Below are 22,909 nucleotides of genomic sequence, written 5' to 3'. Positions count from 1 at the left end.
ATCACAATTTAGAGCAAGGAATCATATTCTTGTGGCATTTGCAAGCTTTCATTAAGCAATGACATCTCATACATTTAGAACTTTGTCATGACTAGCTCTGCCTCTCAAGGTAGTAGAACCAAATAAAATGTTTCCATCTACTTCAGACCCACCTGTGAAAAATATTGTGTAAAAAAATAAAACTGACTTTATACACAATGGAGTAAGACAGTAAACAGAAGAAAACTAGAGGAAAAGTTAAATCCTGATTCATGCTAATAAAAATGTCCAAAACTTTGCTCAGCTGAAAAAAACAACAACAACACACCACGTATTGTATTCAAGAGTTCACTGTCATAAGTTATTGTGGAACACTGTCTTACTTTGCATGGCACAATATTTCCAATGGTAATTAGCAACAAAAGGTAAAGGCACCAGTTTATCATAATCCATGGCAACAGAAATGTATAGAAGAAAAAATCTAAGGATCTAAGGTATATGATGGGAATCACATTGCACTTCTGAAACTTTCACTGACTGTCAATGGATGTTTACATAAAGGCCCAGGGAACTGTACGATCCAAATATAGGCTGGTTTTGTAGATTACAATGTGTTCATCAGAATATAAGCTTCTATTGAAAGGAAATTTAACAGAAAAGTCATGTACATTAGTTGCACTACAGTGTATCTGTGTATTTTAGTCCGTATTATGGATTTCATTTGCGATAGAAGGCAGACAAATTCAAATTCAACATTTTTCAACATGGCCTTTGGCAGTTGAAGGGCTAAAGCATTTTCATTTAGGATCTAGAAAATATTTTGCTAGTTTGTCTTTAGATTAACATGCTTTTTACAAATTGGCAGACTACAACAAGTGAAGTATGGACTTGAGCTTTTGGTGCTCATTTCACTAGGGTTAGATTTATGTTTGCTTTACACTAGAACTGCTGTAACTATGGTTTTCAACATTATTTGTGAATTTACTATGAACACACTAGAAATGGCTATGCTTTATATATATCTCTATATTGTTGGTAGCAGCAGACTCTTAAGTTATAAAGTAATATCCAATATCTTCAACAAGATAATTCACACAGGTAGAACTACTCATAGGAAGATGGCATTTTCAGCCTTTATCCCTATTTGGACAGTCTGAAACACAGCTGGAAAAACCAGGATGAGAAGTAGGATATTACTGTGGATCAATAAATTAGTGAATATCATTGTTTATAATGTATTAAGAACAAACAAATATTGTTAGTGGTGCAAAGACTAATAGATATTTTTGGAATGACATTTCTAGGTATTCTTTCAGGAAAATTCTTGGTATGAGGTCATTCTGTTTCTTTCCACCTTTGAAAACTTCAGTTATTAAAATTCCAAGCTTAAATTTCAGAAAGCTTTTCAGGAAATGTTATAAATGAGGACCAATGAACAAAAAATGCCCTGCCACCCCCAACCAGCTTTAAAAAAATTAAACCCTCCAACGCCAGTTTTTTACAACCATTTAGAATTAATCCTCTCTTGCCCACACTACAACCATGCTGTCAGTTTTCAAGACTGGAACATGTAAACGGTTCCAGCATAGGAGATTTCCTTGTATAGGTTCAAATTCCTAAAGCGCAAAGGCTAAACAAACCAAAAAGCAATCACTTCTTCTCCATATCTTTTTTTGAAGCAATCATCCTAATAACTGGATAACTAAAGATACCCAGATTATTTAGCATTTCACTGCTGATGGCAACAGCCGAAAAGTCCAGCTTGTCAACCCTTGTCCATTTTGGCTGGACATAATGAACTCATGTCATCATTCATTATGCCTTTTTCTAGAACTTGTTTTGAAAGGAAGTTCTAAAAAATCAGTGACAAAATTGTTATCAAACAGCTTTATTAGTGACCAGATATCCTTCTGATAACTTAAAAAATCAAGATCCTTGCTAATATCCTTCTAATTTTGAAAAAAAATGAATGGCATGCTGTCAATAGCTATGCAAATATGGATAGGAGGTTTTGGGGGGGTTGCAGTTATTTTGTTTTTTAAATGAATTTTAGCTTGTCACCAGCTAAGCTGGTTCAGTTTAACACCTTAATAAATATTTTTCAAAACACTGTTATGTCTTATGTTAATATCTTGGCACTATAAGCCAAACATTCACTGTAGTAGAACTGAATAATCCTCTCCTCACAGAACGAACAGTTTTTGGGTGGAAAATCCACAAAATTTTGCTCAAGTTTTCTACATGTTTACTTCCTGCCAGGATATCATTCACAAAATATTTTTGTTGCGCCACTTTATAAATGCATGGTAAGCTTATATTGTATTATGATTTTATTGTTTTTATGCATTTTTTTTCTTACGGCTTAAGAGTTAAGGACAAAATAATAAAAAATATGCAGAAGGAACAGTGAGAAATGAAAAAAAAAAATCCTCAACCATTATACTAGCATTATTCTAAATAAACATTTGTATAAACAATAAAAAACCTGAAACAACTAAAAAGCAATTATGTCAGTTCTTGTCTATGCAAAGACATTTATCAATGCCTTGATTTAGAAGTAAAGAAAGGTGACAAATGTAAGTCTCTCTTTATTTCCAACATTTTTAAGAGTTTGTGAAACAACTTCAGGCCTAGAGCCTGTAATCTGAGTCTCATAGGCGTTCCTTTGTGTCTAGTATCCCGTTATGGACAATGGACTCTGCACAGATCCAAGCATTTGCCTATAAAATTATTGGATTGGGGCCACTGGGGGCATGAGCTCTAAGGCATCAAAAAGAGACTGATAAACAGGGTAGTGATCAAAAGAAGTAAGTGATGTTGGGAGACATACACAGTGTCTGTTCTTTGATCAGACTGGTAGCTTCAGTTACAAATTAATTGCACTACCCCAAAGGTGACTGACAGTGGCAAAGAAGCTGGCATTATAATGTTGGAGTAGTGTAATTAACTACTACCTTAGGTCCAATTTTATCATTGGCTCTGCATAATTTGCAGTTTGCTGGAAAACAGCTGTCTTCACAACCAGAGAAAAAGAAAAACTAGGAAACTAAAGTAGGTGCCTATACATGCATCAAGTTTTGCCTGACAACTAAGAGCCATTAACAGTTCATGGGACTCTCTCCTTTCTCTGGGACAATTTGCCTACATGATTTCTTTCTCACTTTTAAATCTAGTATTTTGCAAAGCTTCTGTAGAACCTCTTTTGCCTCTCTTCATTTAAGAGACAAATATAACTTGTTAAAACTAAGTGTAGCTATTTATCTTCTGAATAACACTAAAAATGAGCAAGGCAGGTTACCAACAGAGGGGAACCCTTCCCCCACCATAAAAAACATGAAGACCCTATTCTCTGCCCTGAACAGTTTGCATTGCAAGCAAAATTTTGCATTCATGCAAACATGTGCGTGTGTTAGTGCACATACACATGTGCGCACACATGTGCGCTGTCTGAAAAAGACTGAAAGCTTTTAATTTGTAGATAAATGAAATGAACAGGTTTCAATCCATTGGGTATCTTTGCAAATGATTAACACTCATTAGTTCCAAAATGATAGCTGCCAAAATTATTATACACTCATTTTGTGACACACTACATGTGCAAATGTACTTCCCTGAAATTTTTGGAATACTGTCTGTGCTCCCTTGAGGTACTCCCAGTTTCACTTTTACCATGCCTTCCACTGGCTCAAAATGTTTTAATATTTCACTCTTTGTGAGTATTTTAAAGCTGAAGGTGTGACATTCTCTTACAAGTTGAAGTGCTGTGTTTTATTTCAGAGACTCTCCGAAGTATTCAAAATTAGTAAGGTAAACAATTCAAACTAGGGAGGAAAAATACAGCTGGGATTTTGTCTTGGCAAGGAAGATCCCATTAGAAATATTTAGTACCAACCAATTTTCTCATCTCTTAGAATTAAGATTGATTTTTTCCCCATAGCAGCATGCCTGTGTTGAAAATTAAAAATTCACAGATTGAATGATTATGACTAATTTTACACTCTGAGCAAGAATAGAACAATTTTGCCTCTCAACAACTGTATTGATTTGGGAATGGTTTAGAATTAAGCCATCATGCACAAATGGTTATGTAAACTAATTCAAGATTTAATAGGGTCTGGAAACAACAGGGAACAAAAAAGTGCATCTATCAAGTATGCTAGAACCAAAAGAATTTGGAATGTTATGCTGAAAAATTAATATATTTGGCTAATCAATACATTTTGGTGCAAGTTATAGCACAATCTAATGTTAGTAGAGGACTTAGACACACTCCACAGATGACAATTAATGCTATCAGAAAAAGCATGAGAACTGAACATATGCTTTTGAATAACTGGATCAGTTTTATAATAGCCAGTTACTGATCTCTGTTTTGTTTTGTTTTTTCCTCTTTTTTTAAATAGAATAGTCTTTTTGATCTGATAGAGTTGGACAACTTCATTCTGGCATTTCATTACCTTTTCTACAAATGTTATTAATTCACAATAAATGTCCTTTCTTTCTAGCCTGTATTCTTTATAAAACAAGTTTGCAGCTAAGTGATCCTTTAAATTCCTAACGGAGCTCAGTGTGAGCAAGAAACAATTTCTGATTAATAGCAATATATTTATTATGTATAGGGATTTCAGGATTTGACAGGAGGAGACCATAAGTACTTATGTGATTATCTGAGATGATCATGAAAACAGCCTTAAGTAATTTGGAAGTCTGTTCCTGCTAATGCCAAAATTGAAGCCAAAACTCTCATTGGCTTTAGTGAGAGCAGGAGAGGATCCTCAGGTAAGAACTCCTATAGCATTATACAGGCATTTTTAGGCTTTTGGTTATTAATTTATGCTCTGCATGTATAGTCCTTTGTATTGCCAGGACTCAGAATTCAAAAGCCTCTGAAGTATCTCCAGGTTAGCTTGCCTGCACGAGGCACGTGTAACAACCATCCATGGTTTCGTATCATTTAAATAAGCACTACTTTTTTTAGTAGTCTGGATGGGGCCTTCTTTCCTGTATTTCATTGCATATACTTTCTGTACTGGACCACTCTTACCTTTGCTTCAGGTGGTAAATCAGAGGTTTGTATTCAATCCTCCCCCACTTTTTTGCCACAGTTGCATATCTTAAGAAATGTTAATGCACTGTGCTTTGAAGAATTAACTTTCAGATAACAAGAAAGGCTTTGAATCAGCTTATTTAGTCAAGCAGTATATTAGAAAATGTCTCTTTGCTCAAATAATTAACCACATTAGAAACAGTCAAATCATTCTCGGTCTAGATATTTAACTATGTGTAATATTCAATTTTACAGAAAATGAGTACTACACACAACCTAGTTCACATGTCTGTATCACAAATACTGGCTTCACTGCTGAATCCTATTTAAAAATTATGAAATTTATGCTCATTGCCATTCTGCTATTTCACTTAAAGCATTCAAAAGGATGTACTTTATCGAAGCTTGAGATAATATCAAAGGCTCAAGCTTGTCTGTCTGTTTGTAAAGCTGTTGTCTGCAGCTTTAAAAGCTGATGGATAAAGTTCCTATTACATATTGAACAAAACTTGATATTATTTTAGTTCTTAGAATTGGACCTCCCCTCGCAGTCAATTCACTGACCAGTCTTGTTGATGCCCCTACACACCCCGCCCCCCACCCCCTTTAAAAATAAATAAAATCCTCTCTCCAGGTTATTGCAAGGTATCTCTAAATCTTCTCTCCAAACCTGTTACCCATCCCTTACTCCACATTATATGTACTTGAATAAGCTTCTGGCTCTACAGAGCATATACTGCCTGAGCTTTGGATATTGGTGAACCCCATCCCTTTCACACAGCAACAAATATGGCAATTTCTATGCTCCTCAGGAGCATCAGGATATTAGTCATCTATTGTAGTTTAATTAGCAAAAACCCCAGCCTAGGGGAGGTGAGAAATTTCACTTTACTGGTGGTAACACTTTCGTCTGGAGTAAGAAGAGGGCATATACAATCTCTACATTTAAATAGCACTGCAGCATGGAAAGAAACACATGCACACATACACACAAAAGAAATCACAAAGTCAACTCACAGAATCTCCAAGTCACGCAGGGCTCTGAAGGCTCCATCTTCAATGCAGCTGATCTGGTTGTTGTCCAGTTGCCTGCAGGAAGGAAGGGAAAGTGTGAAGGCTTGCTGGGTAACCAAGCTGCCTTAGAGCACCGGGTTCCAAGGCTTTCCTGTCACTAAGGTGTCCCTCCACCCCCTTGCAGTCTTTGCTCGTCACCCAGGAGGAGGTTTGCTCATAGTCTGCCACGCTGCTCTGTCTCTTCTCACTGACTGTCTGAAAGAACGGCACAGTACAGCACACTGAAGCCTGTCAGGTCTCAGTAAATATTAATTGTGCTTTTTTTTTTTAAGGCAGAAGGGAGTAATTTCATTACATTAGGGCATCCAATCCATTATGAGCTTTTACCGTCATGTCACTGAAACAATTTCATTAAGCTAAAGGCCTGTAAATCATTGCAGGTCACTGCTCTGCCCTCTGTGACCTCCCAGAATGCCTTTTTTTCTTTTACTGGAAGTTGCAGTTCTCTGTCCTGACAGTACTAAATCTCAAGCCTTTATCTGCCCAAGAGCTGCAAGAGTGCATGGGGAATATACCAATTCCAAATTAGACTCAACTAATCTAATTTTATAGTCTTTTTATTATTCTAAGCACCAAATGTCTGTGGTGGTTCGATGCTTTTCTGCATTGTTACTGGTCCCATCTGGTAGGCCATTCTATTGAAAGATTTCTGTCCAAATACACATTCTGTTTAACTGCATCAGTGAGAGAAATCCATTGATAGAAAACATTCTACACACGTGGCTTTAAAAATATTACTTTGCTTGAAAACAAGTGTAATTTAATATACCTAATATTGACTTTTCTCTTTTATTTGTCTCCAGATGCATGTTTTAAATGTATATTAATGCATGAATGGGAACATGCAGGCACATGGGTCTCTATTTCAAGCAGAAAACTGGGGGGTTATGCTCGTATCTTACTTTAAAAAGTTTAATATTTAACTTGCTACAATATGATTATTTATATTGCAAGACACAGGGATTTATGTGCTCCTAAATAAACTTTATATGCATTTAAAAACTGTGGAGACAATTCATAATATGTGAATATACACCCTTTGGTCCTGTATCCTTCCTTTTTCTTTTGCTTAGACTATAAGCCTGGTGGAGCAGGCCCTTTCACTTCCATGGGCACCTATACATGTGGTGGAGCTTTGCTCCAATGCATGCTAATTAGCACGTGCATGCGTCACAGCAGACTCAATTACTCGAGTTTCCTGCTAGTATGCTGGAGTGTGCTAATTAGTACACTCTAGCAGCCTCTGCATCAGGTGTATTCAGCAACCCCTCATTTCAAAATGGCAGCAGGGGGCTTTAACTAAAGCTTGTCGAATGAGCTTTAGTTAAAGTGACCCCAATGCTGTTTTGAAGCACAGGATGCTGAATATACATGATGCTGTGGGTACTTCTATTACGTTAGCTCTCAGAGCTGCTTTAATTAAAATGCCCCCCTCTCCATCCCAGAACATGTCTATAACACCTTATATGTCTGTAAGACATGTAGAACAATGGTGCTATGATTTCTTTGGGACTTCTAGGTACTTCAGCAATATAAACAATATTATGGAAATAATATGTACATAGGAAATATGCTTATACATATTTGCAATGTGTAACAGAGCACAGGGTGTCTCTCACAGGGGCATGAGCATTCAGCAAAGCAGCCTGCAGGGTCCTTGAGCAGTAAAGCCAGCTGTCTGCTGCCAGCAGCTGGGAGAAGAATACCACCTGGCTGGAGCTGCTGCTCATACCATTTTGGAAGTACAGGGTAGGAGCTATGGGGATGGCTGGAGGCTCTTGGTCCCAGGGCATGACTTAAAACCATACCCTGCTGGGGCTGGATGGTGTGGTGAGACTGCTGAGGGCAGGGCAGTCTCCAGGAAATGCCACACGTGTGCCTACCCAGTGAAGGGTGGGTATGGCACACCAGAAAACCTCAGCCCCTGCTGCCTTGCAGGTGACTCCATGGAGGGGAAAGGCTAGGGGAGCAAACCCCGAACAGAAAGCAGGAGCCCAGGATCATGCTTTGTCCTGAGGCAGGGCTCAGGTCAGGAAGGGAAATGAGGCAGCTTCCAGGCTCACTGCAAGACCTGAGTGGCATTAACGAGTCAGATGTGACACTCCAGGGGGGTGGGACCCTAAGCCAAGAGGGCTAGATATGAGGCTCCTCAGGCTAAGGGATAAGTGTATTGCTGAGGCCCAGTGTGGGGTGTGAGGGGACCATGAGGGTCCTGAGCTGTGCTCGGAGCTTGAGAAAAGGTAGGAGCTGGAAGTCCTGAGTGGATGGGGTGGAGAGCTGGCCTGGGAAACCAAGGACCAGGGAGGGCCTGGGAGCCCAGATTGATTGAGTGGCCAGGTGTTAGGCCAGACAAGTTGTAGGTCAGGTGTTAGGCCATGGATTCAATCTGCAAGGCAAGGAACATCGTTTAGGGCAGGTCAGATCTGTGTGTATAGGCCCTTGGCATCAGGGAAAGTAAATGGGCAGCCTCCTGCCTGGGTACCATCTTTCAATTAGTATCATCAAAGCACGCCAGAAGGAGGCAGGTGGTTTGTCCTCGGGCAAGTGAGCAGGCTAGCATTCAAACCAGCCCCAGGATGCCCACATGTTACACGATGGTACAGATATGCTCAAGTAATGGGGTGGAAAGTTTGTCATAGTCATTTTTATGATTATTTGTTGCGTTGTCTGTGCTCTATGTGGTACAAGCATCGATAGAACATTCCTTGCCCCAACAACTTTCCCATTTAATCAACTAGAAATAAACCATGAAGTGGACAGTAAAATATAAAAAAATATTAAATAGAAAGAGGCTTTTTTATGTAGAATGTATATGTCCATTTTAAGTTCTAAATAATAGTACCACTTTTAAAAATCTTATTTATCAATCTCTAGATAGGTACAAATTGAGCCCATTGAGAATGTTGAACTTCTTTTTATTTAAAACCCATGCAAAGTTTATCCAAGCTGGTGTGGGTTCATCCAAATAGACCAATCACAGTAAACATCAAGCCTTTTCTGATTTAAAGGTTATGAAAAAATCATGTAGACCATAAAGGCTACCAAAAAACCTTAGTAAGCATAAACCCAGCTAAGTTTTCTCATAGCTCACATAACTTAAGAGAATATGCTGAATTCGGCAAAACTTTCAGCAATGTTTCTCATCCAGAAACTGGAGATGTAAAATCATCCAAAAGGGATTTTTCTTCTGTCAGAAAGTTAATTTATACTCCCAACACACATATTTGTAATTCTGCATATTTCTTAGGGACCAGGAAAGATTTTAACTTAATAGTATATTTTTAAATCCCAACATTTGTTACTTGCATGTCTAAAATTTTACATTTCAATTTGTTTTATCAAGTATAAACTTGATCTAATTCATGTGTACTTTCCATTTGATACTTTATGATAAAGAAAAATCAAGAACAACTCATTAGACATGAGTACTACCTAGTTCTTCCTTTTAAAACTCATTAAAATGCATTGCTTCATTTTAATTGAGGTACAGCGTGCTGTCAATTTTTGCCAGATATGCAAAGATACAACTATATAAGCTCAGAGAGATTATTATAGATATTTAGCATCATAAAACCTTCTGCTAATTATGCTACAGCATACATACAGAGTGTGTTTATTTAAAAAAAATACTGCTCTCATAGATTGAGTTTAGTCTAAAAGGTGTAACTGGTAATTAGTAAAAGATCTAGTTTATGCAAATCCAATCCTGCCAACATTAACTACAAATAAAGGTCCTATGAATTGATGGGGCCATTCAGAAAAAGAAGGCAAGCACTACAGATATAACAGTTTTAACAGGTTTAAGAGTGGGTCCTAAATTAGGAAGCTTTCCATATGGATAAAGCACTTTGTACTTTAAGGATAATTTCATCTTCCTAACAAACAAGCTATAGGTGATGGTCTCTGACAGCCAGCCATAAAATGGACTAAAAAGACCCCAGGACACGTGTCTCCTGAATTTATTGCATGAACAATGTATGCCTCCGCCGGCTGGGGTAGCACAGCAGTGATAAGCAGGATCTTCTGTAGATGCTGCTGGCACTGTCAGTGGCGGGGGGGCCAGGGGTGGCGAGTGCCAGCCAGGGGTCGGTGACCACCTGTAGACTGCCTACAGATACCGCCAGTGGTGTCAGCAGTGTCAGCAGCAGGGTGGCAAGCAGTGACTGCCCACAAGCGCTGCTGACAGTGTCAGTGGTGCCTTTTTGTAGGGGGAGTACCGCTACGCTCAGGGGGTGCATTTGCACCCGTGTGCACCCCTATGCATCATCCCTGGTTTATTGTAAGTTCTGGTAATATATAAGGCCCTGTTTCTGCAAACAGCCCTGATCACATTTATACACATAAATTATCCCTCTGAAGTTACCAGGATTACTGATAGTCTTAAAATCTTAATAAAACATGTGTGTGCCTAACTGAGGGAAAACTGTGTTAACCTGGGCAAGTCACTTCACCTCTACTCAGTTTCTGCCTACTTATACTATACTTCATGGTACTGTGCTAGATATTAAGCAGAGCTTGTGTGACGATTTGAAGGCATACAGTAAATGATTAGAAAACCTAGATAATTATCTTACCTTCAAAAGCAACATGTCACTTTCAAGAACTATTGTATTATATTACTATATTATAGGGTACGTCTAACCAGCATGAACAAGGTTGGACGGTACCATATGCCAGATGATGCCATACTAGCTCCATTTAGTTATTTTTGGTAACACAGCCATATGAAAGCAAGGTCGTTAACATGTGCTGGTAATCAGCATATACCTAAGAGTTTGTACTCTGAAATGCATATGACATATAGCTTATGTTGCTTTGTCTTAAATATTAATTTTGCCCATTCTATCTAGTTTAAGTTAGGACAAATATGCTTGCACATGCTACACTTATACCTTTGTTATGTGGTGAACACATCCCCTGTCTTTCATGTTCTATCAGATAAAAAATTGTAGTATTTATAAATGGCACAACAAAACAAAACCAATGGTATTCATTGATAGCCAAAACTGAGAATTTGTATTTAAAAAAGCCCAAACAAACAAACCAGCATTTGAGGAAAGCTAGGACCCATATTTTCATGAGATAAATAATGAACTACACTTGTCTCTCCTCTCTTATTGCTTCACTCTGCAAATAGTATTAAAAACATGCTTAAAAGTACTGCATACCACATTTGTCAGTTATTGCAATATTATAGATAGGTTTAATGGTAGTGTTCACTGAGATTCATACAACAATTTAATATGACAGCTTCCAGATATTTGTAGAAGAAGCTTTTCTCCTCATTGGGCACATCTACACAAGACATTTACTGCAGATATGACTAATTAGCTCTGCAGTAAAGTCTCTACACCTACATTTGCAGCTTTCGTAGGTTGTAGTAATTTAATAAATGCTGCTGTTGGTTAGTACTTGTAAATACAAGTATTATCCCATAGTGGCATTATTGTAAATACAAGTACTATCCTGCCATGGCATTATTTGCTGTGCATCAAAACGTGTAGATGCTGATGGGGCTGGCTGGAACACAAGGATGCTTCAGTGTGGGATCTGCCTGCTTGCTAACTCCACACTGGAGCACCCTCGTGCCCCAGCCAGCCGCTTTGCAACACACTGAACTGGGTCAGAGCAGCTCTGGCCTGCCAGGCAGGCTGACCCCCACCAGATTCCCTGCCAGCCAGATGCTGCAGTTCTGGGCACATGTGTAAATGTGGTGCCTGGGAGCAATAAACTCTGGCAGATATATGCTAGAGTTTATTGCTTCACATTAATTGCACGTGTATGTGGCAGGGCACGTGGTGTGCCTGCCACTTTATGTGGTCAGGCAGCCTTCTGAGCCACTGGCAGATGGGGATCAGGCCTAATTTGAAAGTCAGCTGACCCAGGTGCCAGCAGGTGAGGCTAGGCCTGATCAAGGGAGTCACTTGATCGCAAGGGAGGAGGGCTGGGCTTAGACAGCATATAAGCTCAGAGCCTGAGAGCAGGGTTGGGAGTAACATTGTGGAAATTGGTGGAGGAATATCATCCAGCAGGAAGCCTGAAGCTCCTGAATGCCAGCATAGAGAATAACATTTGTAGGTTTGGATAGGAACTAAGTGGATGGAGGAGGTTCCTGGGGACGTAGTGTGGGGTCCAGAGCCAGAGAGAGAGGGGCTGTTTGTGAAGGAGTCTAGTGAGAGGCCAGGCATGTCCAATGTGTGAGGAGCTGACTACACAAGGGCTGGGTAAGGAGCAGGCGAGCCCTGGAAGAGGGTTTGGGAATTAGTGGGCCTGTTCAAGAGCTAGGTGAGCCCTGAGAGAAGGGCTGGATGAGTGAGAGACCTAGGGAAATGCTAGGTGAACCCAGTGAGTGTGGCAGAACTTGGGAGCCTATTGAGGAGCGCAGATGAGCCCAGAAAAAGAAATGGGATGCATTACAAATCTATGGGGGTCTCTGGATGAGCTCAGAGAAAGGGAATGATTTAGTGAAGGGCCTGAGAAGGCTGACAGCTGGAGGACTGACCCTGGGAACCTTGACTGGTCTATGCTGGGGCCAGAGTTCGGGAAGGGCTGAAGGGTGAAATAGACTACCATGAGAAACTTCCAGAACCAGGAACTTGGAGTCTTGATTGGCCTAGAGTGTAGGAGAGGCCAGAGATCCCTGTTGTGGGGTGGGGGGGAAGGCAAAGCTGAAAGGGAACGGCCAAGCTGCAGGCAGCCCAGGATGATGATGGCTGGTGCTAGGCTGTCTGAGGAAGAGGGATCAAGGACAGGGGTTTGAGAGTGAGCTTGGGGCCAGAGATGGAGGATTCTGAGTGGAGATAGAGCCAGGGCCAAAGTACCCAGTGTTTAGCTGCCCAGGAGGGGTGTAGGACACCTAGGAGAAGCCCAGAAAGGGCTTGTAGGCCTGAAGACCGGTCCTGGGTAAGACCTAAAACTACACCCTACTGGGGTTGGTTAGCATGGTGAAGCTGCCTGTGGTGGGGCAGCCTCCATGAAATGTGGTTTGAAAATGTGGTTCCCATTTTCAAAAAAGGGAGGAAGGAGGACCCAGGAAACTATAGGCCAGTTAGTCTTTCCTTGGTCCTGGGTAAGCTTTTTGAGAGAATTATCCTGGCACATGTCTGCGAGGGGCCAGCAATGGAGATTATGCTTAGAGGCAACCAACACAGGTTCATTAGAGCCAGGTCCTGTCAGACCTACCTGGTGGCTTTCTATAAACAGGTCACAAAATCCTTATACGCAGGTGTAACAGTGGATGTAGTCTTTCTGGACTTTAGGAAGGCCTTCAACACTGTCTCTCACCCCATTATCATTAAAAAACTAGGAGACTGTGGCATCGATACCTACACAGTCAGATGGGATCACTAATTGGCTGAAGGGCTGCACCGAGAGAGTGGTGGTGGACAGGTCTTATTCGACCTGGAGGGGTGTGGGTAGTGGGGTTCTGCAGGGCTCGGTCCTCGGGCCTGCACTGTTCAACATCTTCATAAGCGACTTGGATGAGGGGGTAAAAAGTACCCTGTTCAAATTCGCAGACGACACTAAGATGTGGGGAGAAGTGGGCAGACTAGAAGGAAGGAATAGCATGCAATTGTACCTGGACAGGTTACAGGGGTGGGTGGATGAGAACAGGATGGGTTTCAACACTGACAAGTGCAAGGTACTGCACCTGGGGAGGAAGAACCAGCAGCATACCTGTAGGCTGGGTAACTCCCTTCTCATCAGTGCAGAGGCAGAAAAGGATCTTGGAGTCCTCATTGATGACAAGACGAACATGGCTGACAGTGTGGGGAAGCGGTCAGGAAGGCCAACCATACCTTATGTATCCACAAATGCATCTCAAGCAGATCCAAGGAGGTGATCCTCCCCCTCTATGCGACACTGGTCAGGCCACAGCTGGACTACTGCATCCAGTTCTGGGCACTGGACTTCAGGAGGGATGTGGACAACATAGAGCGGGTCAAGAGGAGGGCAACCCGCATGACCAGTGGCCTGCAAGGCAGGCTCTAAGAGGAGAAGCTAAAGGACCTGAACCTGTTCAGCCTCCACAAGAGAAAGGTGAGAGGGGTTCTAATGGCCATTTACAAACTAGTCAGGAGGGACCAGGAGGCATTCAGAGAGTCCCTGTTCCCCTGACCACTACCAGGAGTGACAAGAAATAACAGTCACAAGCTGGCAGAGGGTAGATTCAGGCTAGAAATCAGGAGGTGCTACTTCACTGTCAGAGTGGCTAGAAGTGGTGCTGGCTCCTACTGCCCACTAAAAGGAGGTTGGATGAATACCTTGCCAGGGTTGTTTGACCCCAGTACTCTTTCCTGCTATGGCAGGGGGTTGGACTTGATGATCTGCTCAGGTCCCTTCCAACTGAGGAGTCTGACAACCTGAGTGGTGCCGAGAGAGACTGAGAGGTCTGAGGATCTGGAGTGGGGCTGAGAGAGGCTGAGGAGTCAGAAGGCCCAATGAGGGGGCTGTATGAGCAATCAGTTGAATATCTGTAAGGATGCCATCTGCAAGGCATGGGACATGGTGTAGGGGAGGTACTCCATGTGATTGGTCCATAAATCCAGAAACACAAGCTGGGTGGTCATTATAGTAAGATCAGGGCAGCCTCCTGCAATATATACATCTATTAACATCAAGGCATGGTAGGCAAGAGCAGGGCAAACTACCCTCAGAGCAGGGTAATTTTCACATTTTTGGGGGATACCCCATGACAGTGTAGATTCACCCAGTGTTACCCATATTCAGTTGGTAAAGGGTATTCTGGTAACACGAAAGAATCCATAGCAAAAACATGTAAACAATTATTCTGAGCTGTAGTGGTCTTTCTGAGTTCTTTGCAACAGAAGAATTGCTCTATTCCCTTTCTGTTGTCAAAAATTGAGTGGAAACTAAGAGTTGACATTTTCCAAGGGGTGCCTCAAGTCTACTTAGTGGTGCCTAGAGTCTGAAAATGTTGAGAACAATTGCTCTAAGCAGTATGCACCACATTTACTGTAATAACTAGCAAGACAGTAGTGAATTCAGGGAGGAGTGCCAAACTTAAGTTGTGTATACATATATACATTTTCAGGGAGAATTCTCCTAGGCTTGTTTTCCTGGTAGAGAAACTTATGCAGAGAAGCCTGAACAGATATTCAAATGCTGAGCCCCTGAAGAACAGGGAGCCTGCAGTGCTGATACTTCACAGCCAGGGGAACCCTGTGCATACAACTCAGCAACTCTGTAGCCTCCCTCATCCTGTCATACTGTGGCTGCCTGCAGCACAATGTAGAATTGTAAAGGGGTATGTTCTGCTGCCTGCTCTGCTGAAAAAGTAGAGTCCAACCCAAGCAACACACGGTCTGGGATGGGGAGGGGAAGGGGATTGAATGAGGGGAGCAAAGTATCTGCTGGGGGACTGCTGTGGCTTCTCTCAAAAGGGTAAGTTCAGTTGTACAAACACTAACTCTCCCAGGAGAAACTCCTAGGAGTGTTTTAAATCAGGCTGTTCACAGGTTATTTTGTTCCTGTGTGGCCATTTTTGCTCTAGGAGGAAAATCCTGAACATCTGTGCACTGTACAGCAGCAGCTCTCCCAGGAGAAACTGAACATCTGTATGTGGCCTTAGTTTTAAACTTCCAGAATTTTGTCAGATTAAAATGAATTTCCCATGTTAATTTGAATGAAAGCTTTATTGGATTTAAATATTAAACTCTTGTACATAACCTCATATATGAGAGACAGAACTAGAATTTGGCTATGCAACTTTTGCCTGAGTGGTCTCTTGTTCTGACATCAGTGAGTTGAGTTGCAAGCATGGGAAACCCTACAACATGATTGTATGTGATTGAATTTACTGCTCTGACTTCACTCAAGAGACTTGAAGAATCTGAGACTTCCATGACAGACAATTAACTACTAGATCATGCTAACAGCAACAGAGAGTAATGTGAGAAGATCTGAGGAAAAAGGAGTGAAATGTGACATCAAGAAAGATTTACCAGCTACAAAACATTTTGGGTCAAGAATGAATCCTGAACAAATGAAGACTTGTAAACTGATGACAAAAGATATGAATGATTTGTTCTACAGATCTGCCTCCTTCAACTAACTTTGTTTTACAGAGAACATTAAATGTATTATTATGCTTGTATGTCTTTATCCACTTACCACTGCTTTTATTTAAAAAGTGTCAAATGCATTATTTGTAAGCAACACATCCACAGACTGAGAAAAAAATTAATCTTCAAAATTAGCATTTTAAATCCAGAAAATTAGGATATCTTTTACTAAAAAAATGCTGCTTCACCACAGCTAGTAAATCACTATATTTCAACAATTACATATCCAAGAGACTTATCTAGACTTTAAGATTATAATTTTCTGATGATAGCACATTGCTTTTGTTCACTTATTTGTGTTTTATATATTATCTATTATAAGGTGTGACTGAAACTTCAAATAACATCACAGAAATAAACAGGATTTCAAGAACTTGATCTCCTTTCTCCATATAAAAAATCCTTTTATGTCCCACATCTGAATATATAATATTGGTAATTACTCTGCAAATAAGACTAGTCTTTTGCTTTACAATCTGATATAATAGAATTTGCTGTATTTTCTGCAATTAACAAACCATACATCTATACAGAAAAGTAGACCTTCAAGTAGTAAGCATTTTGCAATAATAAACTAAATTCTTATTTTATTTTCTGTATTCTATTTGTATTACGGGGAGATTTTTTAAAATGTGCAAACAGTGCTCTGATCACTGCAAAACTCAACTGAAGACAAGATTAATATAATATTAGGTTAATTTAATATATTTGCTTTGTCTGGCTTCTAGTTAAATATTTAAGCATGAATCTGTTAAAACAAGTACTATTGCTCATACTTTGCAGTTATTTTCATTCAGTATCTCTTATTTCCTATATTGTACATTTCTATTTAGCATATGTGATTCCTAAATAGAATACTTTTACATTCTAATAGTTGCTTGTTTAAGAGCTCCACTCTAGTAAAAACACACATGGCAGGTTGTATCACAGACACATGTCATGCCTTAGCTAATGAAAGGGTATCTCATACATCCACGGGAAACGCCAATAATAAGTGCATTGTCATATTAAAATATTTTACTGTATTTTAGATTAAAGTATTTTATGGGCAGTTAGTGAGAATATGAGTCTACTGCTTAGTGGGATAAATTAGGACAAGATTAGGTTTCATTAATCTGCCCCCTTAAAAAGCACATTTTCATAGAATTGTTTGTAGAATTATTTTCCTTACAATTCTAGTAGAGCCATGATCAGGATTGTATGCCATCATACTTAGCACTCCCACAGCTCATCACTTTGATCGTTCACATGAACCAAAAATATTAGTATATTATCATTGTCTCAATTAAGAACCAATGCTTCAATCATATAAGTACATGAACAACTGAAAGAAAGGTGACTAAGTAATATTCTCTTATACCTAAGAACTTGGGCATATGTCCCTTCATAATGTTCAATAGGAAAGTACATGCTCTAAATGGAAAAAGCAGGCTCAACTATTCGGTTCTTTTGGTCTCTACATTTTTATCTTTAATTTTTTTAACATTTTACCTTTTTTATATCTTCTAATGTTGCCTTTGAAGAATTACTGTAAGACCATTAACAACCACTAAGCATTTTATTAAAGAATCTGTAGATTTCATAAACTGAATGCAAAATAATAAAAAGGCTGAAGAAGATCAAAAGGCTGACATGAGATCACTAGCTGGGTGACAGTGCTTTCAGTCTGAAATCCACATCTGATAGCATTCCAAAATGATTTCAAATGGTTCGATGATGGCAACTATGCAGAAATAGCCGAGCTACATGGAGGAATTGGTGAGGATCAGGTCTGCTAAATTCTCATTCCCATTCTGTGTTACTGTTCTCTAAAACAATTACTCTGCAGACCATATGCTGTTTAAAATGACAGGATCTTTGCTTTAATTTATACATATTTTTAATTGTATGGTTTTAGTATTTTAAGACAATCACCTTTTTAAGCAGACATACAAGTTTGATGCAAAACTCAAACAACACGGGAACCTGGAAAGCCATCCTACCCCTACATCCAACATCTTTCAATTTCAGTCTTTACAACATCCTTATTTTACTGTCTCTGGTTGCTGATGTAACAAATAGTGCATACCAAAGACATAAATGGCTGTCTCCATAGCAATTTGGGTAGGTCTTGCAGTTTCCCTAGTTACTCTTGACTGATAACCATCTGTTGTTCTTCATTGCCATAGACCCAAAGGGGAAGAGAAGGAGAAATCAGGAAGATAAAATGGGCGTTTGTTAGTAAAAACTAAAAGTTATCTGTTATACTGGTTTTTAAATCCTCAAAAGGACTTGTGCTTATTTGGGTTCCATTTTTTTCTTCTTTTACTTTCAGCAGTTGTGAACAAAATGGATGTCTGTGAAGGAGGACCCTAATCCCAAGCAGGAAATGTCACCAACAAAAAGTTACAAGTCATTAATAATACTGATAAAATTTCACGCTTAGATTTTGGGTGAAATCTGTGATCCTACAGAAAACCTCAACATAGCATTAGTGCAGAGAAACTACAAAGAATGTAGTGCATAGGCTGGAAGTGGATGCAGGATGCAAACAGCATGCAGCCTCTCTGCTCCTGATAGTTTTGTCTTATAAGCTGGAGCAGGGGGGTTGACCTCTGTGTAGGGGTTTGCAGCCATAGGATCTGCATAAATCAGACTGGCCAAACCCCAGCCCCCACCCCCACTCTGACCTCTGTACAGGATCCAGATACACTCTGCACTGGGAGAGTAGTACTCTATGCACAGGGATCTTTCTCCTACATGGATGGCAGCACTGTGGTAATACCGCCATATGTGTGGCCTTCCATCACCTATGTGCTGCTAAGTGAATGTTATGATATATGTCAGACATAGGAAGTATATGTACATGTATAAATGCTATAATATGGCATTAGTTTTTTGGACTGGTGACAAGCAGATCATACCCATTTCAAAAGGAAAAGCAAATAAGTCTCCAGAGTTAAGTGCCTTAATGCAGTGCTTCTCTAACTTTTCCTCAGCATGACCCCATTTATGGCCCCATTTCCTCAGCATGACCCTATTTCCTCAGCATGGCCCGTCACTCCCAACCCACAGCTCCCCTCTCCTGCAACCCCATCTGCTAATGTTGCAACCCCATTTGGGGTCGCAACCCACAGTTTGGGAACTGCTGCCTTAATGCATCAAATATAGCTTACATGCCTCTGGACTTACTTACATCTGTAATACTGCCTATTCATACATGTGCCACAGTAGTAAGTGTTAGAATAATGTTGTAGCCTGATGGTCCAGGAATTATGTGAGCGGCAAGGATTTTTTAGGGTGATAGGTTTTATAGACCAACTCTATGATTGGGCTGAAGTTAGACAAATAAAACATAAATAAACAAACTTTATTCCTCTAACTCTATTCCATCTGTGGAGTTGGTCCAAAAAAAATATCGTCCAAAAAAAAAAAATCATTACCTCTCATATAATCATAAGCACATTCAAAAAAACATAAGCCAAAATACTTACATGGGGCAGCATGGCTTTACACACATGCCCCAAAAGGCAAATCACACGAAGAGCTCTTTTCTGGATCTATGCAACCTCTTTCTCTTGGCAGAAAGGGGGCTGAGTAAACCCTTGTCAGATTACCATTATATAACAGTAAAAAGATAGTGGCAGCTGACTCAGGCTGTGGATATGTGTTATACCTCTAGTGGGAGACATGTCATTTGACCAAATGTATCAGCACTGTGGGTTCTCATGAAGGAAAAATAGTAGATCTGGTAAAAAGTTCCATGACCCTGAATCAGGATGATGTCATCTCTGGGAGAGTTTCTCCTGGCCGACTGAACGCCTGGAAAGTTCCTGTGTCTCTGCCAGCTCGGAGCAGGGTGTAGGTTAATGACCCTGTGATAAGAATAGGGTGAGAGGACATATGATTGGAGGTAGCAGAGCAAGAATATTTAACTAAGGTACTTGGCTGGGTTGTTTTTACGTTTATGTTTCACTATTTCCTTCATTGTATTAGTTGCTATCTTAATAAATATTTGAGAGGAAAAATAGGACATCCATACTTTCAAATGCTTAAGGATTTTGGTGGATATTAAGGAAGACAGAAGGAGGGCATCATGATAGGTGGAGATGGGCAATGGGAAAGATCTTAGCTCAGTGATTCTCAACTAGGAAGTGTGGCACCCTGTTGTGCCTTGAGATCCTTTCAAGGGTGCTGGTCAATGTTAGCACTGGTAGATGTCCAACCATGATTCACAAGATAAACCCAAAAGATTTCAAATAGGAATTCATAGAATTAAAAACATTCTGGGCTACTGTGGTCTTCTTGAGTCTTTTTGCAACAGAATAATTGCTCTAGTACCTTTCTGTAGTCAAAAATAGAATGAAAATTGAAAAATGGCATTTTCCAAGGGATGCCTTGAGTCTAAAAAATTGAGAACTACTGTCTTAGCTGTTAAGACAAGTCACTCAGGGGTCAGTCACCCACAATTACTTCTTCTAGAGAGTCAAGAACAGGGGCTAGCAATGACCAATGCAAACTTTGGTTCCAGCCTATAGGTGTGGGGCTTCTGCAGCAGGAGGCACCTGCTGTGGACACTCTCCCCATACCGCTGTGGCAATGAACACTGGCTGCGAGTGCTCTCCCAATTTCGCAGGGGGAAGTTTTGACTGTGGGTGCTTTCCCTGTGTAGCCAGGGAGACACGCAGTGGTGGTGGCAGTGTGGCACCTGCCTTCCTGCCTCTGACCTGGGGTGGGTCATTTCGACACACAGCCACAAAAGACTGCCTACCTCTCTTCAAGACTAAGATGGATAAGACTGAAATCTTGACACAATCTCAAGATTTAAATGTTCAAATGACATATATTTTATTAGTCTAATATTTTAGTATATTTCATATTAACATTTTGCAGTCAAAAACCATTAAAATGTTTAAATGTAGTCTGAGAGCATACCAAAATTGTTCTTCGGCTTATAAGAAGATAAAAAGATGAGGTAAATCACAGCAAATAGTAAATGTTCTGAGTTAGCTCATAGCACTACTGCACCATAATCGTTAAGATTTTATATCAACTATAATGGGGGGGGGGGAAGAAAACAAGTCCGTGGTTTGATAGTTTTACATTTTGTTGAGTTACAAACTGGGATCGACAAGCAAAATATTATTGTAAGCAATCACAGGTTATAAAATCTCTTAAAAACAGCTCAACTAGTACCAAAGGGGGGGAAAAAAAATTTTAAATATTTCTCAGTCCTTTTTTTTCCACATAAATGGAATTAGTTCCTTCACAACCAGAACCTTCTCTTAAAATAATAATTTGACTTAAATCCACAGTCACGGAGCATTCACAGTGAAGGCTCTACATTTCAAACTGCTTTAGCTTTAAATCATTCTGCCAGGGTTTTCCGATACTGATCCTGCTTAGCATAGGCTTAAGCATTGCAATCCTTCCTACAGAGCTCCAGAGGGCAATTCTAGTCTGTACTACATGTGTAGGGTGTAACGTTAAGATGATTAGGTGCCACTCATGGGTGGAGCTGCTTTTTACTCATTTCAGAACACCAACAGAATGCAGTTATCTCTTGTGAGCTGACGTGGCAACAGTGACTCTGCCTCTGAGGTTAGATTATTCTAATAAGCTTTACTGTGGGTTATCAACCCCCCGCAACAACTATCTCCCTGCACTGCTGAAAACAAATGAGTGCAGGGACAAAAGATACATGACTTTATGATCTTCGTTGCCTGCCAGCTTGGGCACGAACGGAGTCAAACATTCGGATTTTAACAATAAAATATTCTGAAATGGTCTGGGTTCCAGGCACCATTCTGCCTTGAGGCATGCTAATCTATTAAATATGAGCTTACTTTTGCTGTTGGCCTTTTATTTCTGAATTTACTACTTTTGAAATGTTTTGTTCAGAACTCAAAGCACTCTTGGGTACATTAGAAATGTACATAAAAGAATAAATTGAGTTGTGCTCTGATCAACACAAAAAGAAAACTCCTACTTTAACATTTAGATCATTTGTGTAATGTTCTGCACACTGAACAGTCCAGTGATACCAATCCACCATGTAGCTTCAGTCTTACAAGCACCTTGGAACTAACACTTTTTACCTGAAAATTCCCATTAGGCACAGGGACCCTAGTGAGTATAAAACACCTTGTAGAATATTTGTTGGCAGATCACCGATCCTATATGAGTAGTGATCCTGAGAGCCATTATGGCACAATTAAATACACAGGGCATCTTGTACACATTCAGCACAGAGAATTTGTTTTTCTTTCTACATGAAATCATGTGACCATTTTACTTAATTCAAAACATCAACATCTATTTTAAGTATTTCTATAGTTCCTATCTGATCATTTTAAAATCTTTCTATTTATCTATGTGGCAGGTACATAGCTATGGGTACGCTGAAGTTGTATAAAACCTGTATAAAACTGCTACATCTACCAACACCACGCTGCCCCCCACCCAATGTATTCCTCAGCATGCTTACACCACACATTATCCCACAGTTAAGAAAACTGGAGAATTTTATTGCAGAAAAACTGAAAGCCTTTGTCGGATAATGCAATGAATGAATATTGATAATATTAATCACCACACAGCACATTTATTAAGATAGAAATGGAAAAAAAATTACAAATGGCATTAAAGCATTAAGAATTTTTATTGAAACACACTGTTTCTAAATAAAAGTAATACGAGCATCAAGCATCAGTACTGGTAGCTGATATCATTGTGTAAGCCTTAT

At 39.9% G+C, this 22,909-nt stretch overlaps 1 protein-coding gene across 4 annotated transcripts in view; it reads right to left on the bottom strand.

Annotated features, from left to right (window-relative positions):
* SLIT3 (slit guidance ligand 3) overlaps positions 1-22,909 on the bottom strand; it is a 938,430-nt gene that overhangs the window by 380,247 nt on the left and 535,274 nt on the right. For 2 of the 4 annotated variants that reach the window (XM_019534858.1, XM_019534861.1), the window contains exon 6: positions 6,044-6,115. The exons of 1 other annotated variant lie outside the window; for it this stretch is intronic. In XM_019534858.1, the coding sequence (XP_019390403.1) occupies positions 6,044-6,115 (72 nt within the window). Of the gene's footprint in view, positions 1-6,043; positions 6,116-6,238; positions 6,338-22,909 lie in introns of those variants that run through there. One more of the 4 variants, XM_019534862.1, reaches the window with a different exon arrangement.

This window comes from Crocodylus porosus, unplaced genomic scaffold (assembly GCF_001723895.1).
Source record: "Crocodylus porosus isolate Cpor-Errol unplaced genomic scaffold, CroPor_comp1, whole genome shotgun sequence".
Classification (NCBI taxonomy): Eukaryota; Metazoa; Chordata; order Crocodylia; family Crocodylidae; genus Crocodylus; species Crocodylus porosus.
The sequence above is the reverse complement of the archived record's forward strand: the minus strand, read 5'-3'. Positions and strand labels throughout refer to the sequence as shown.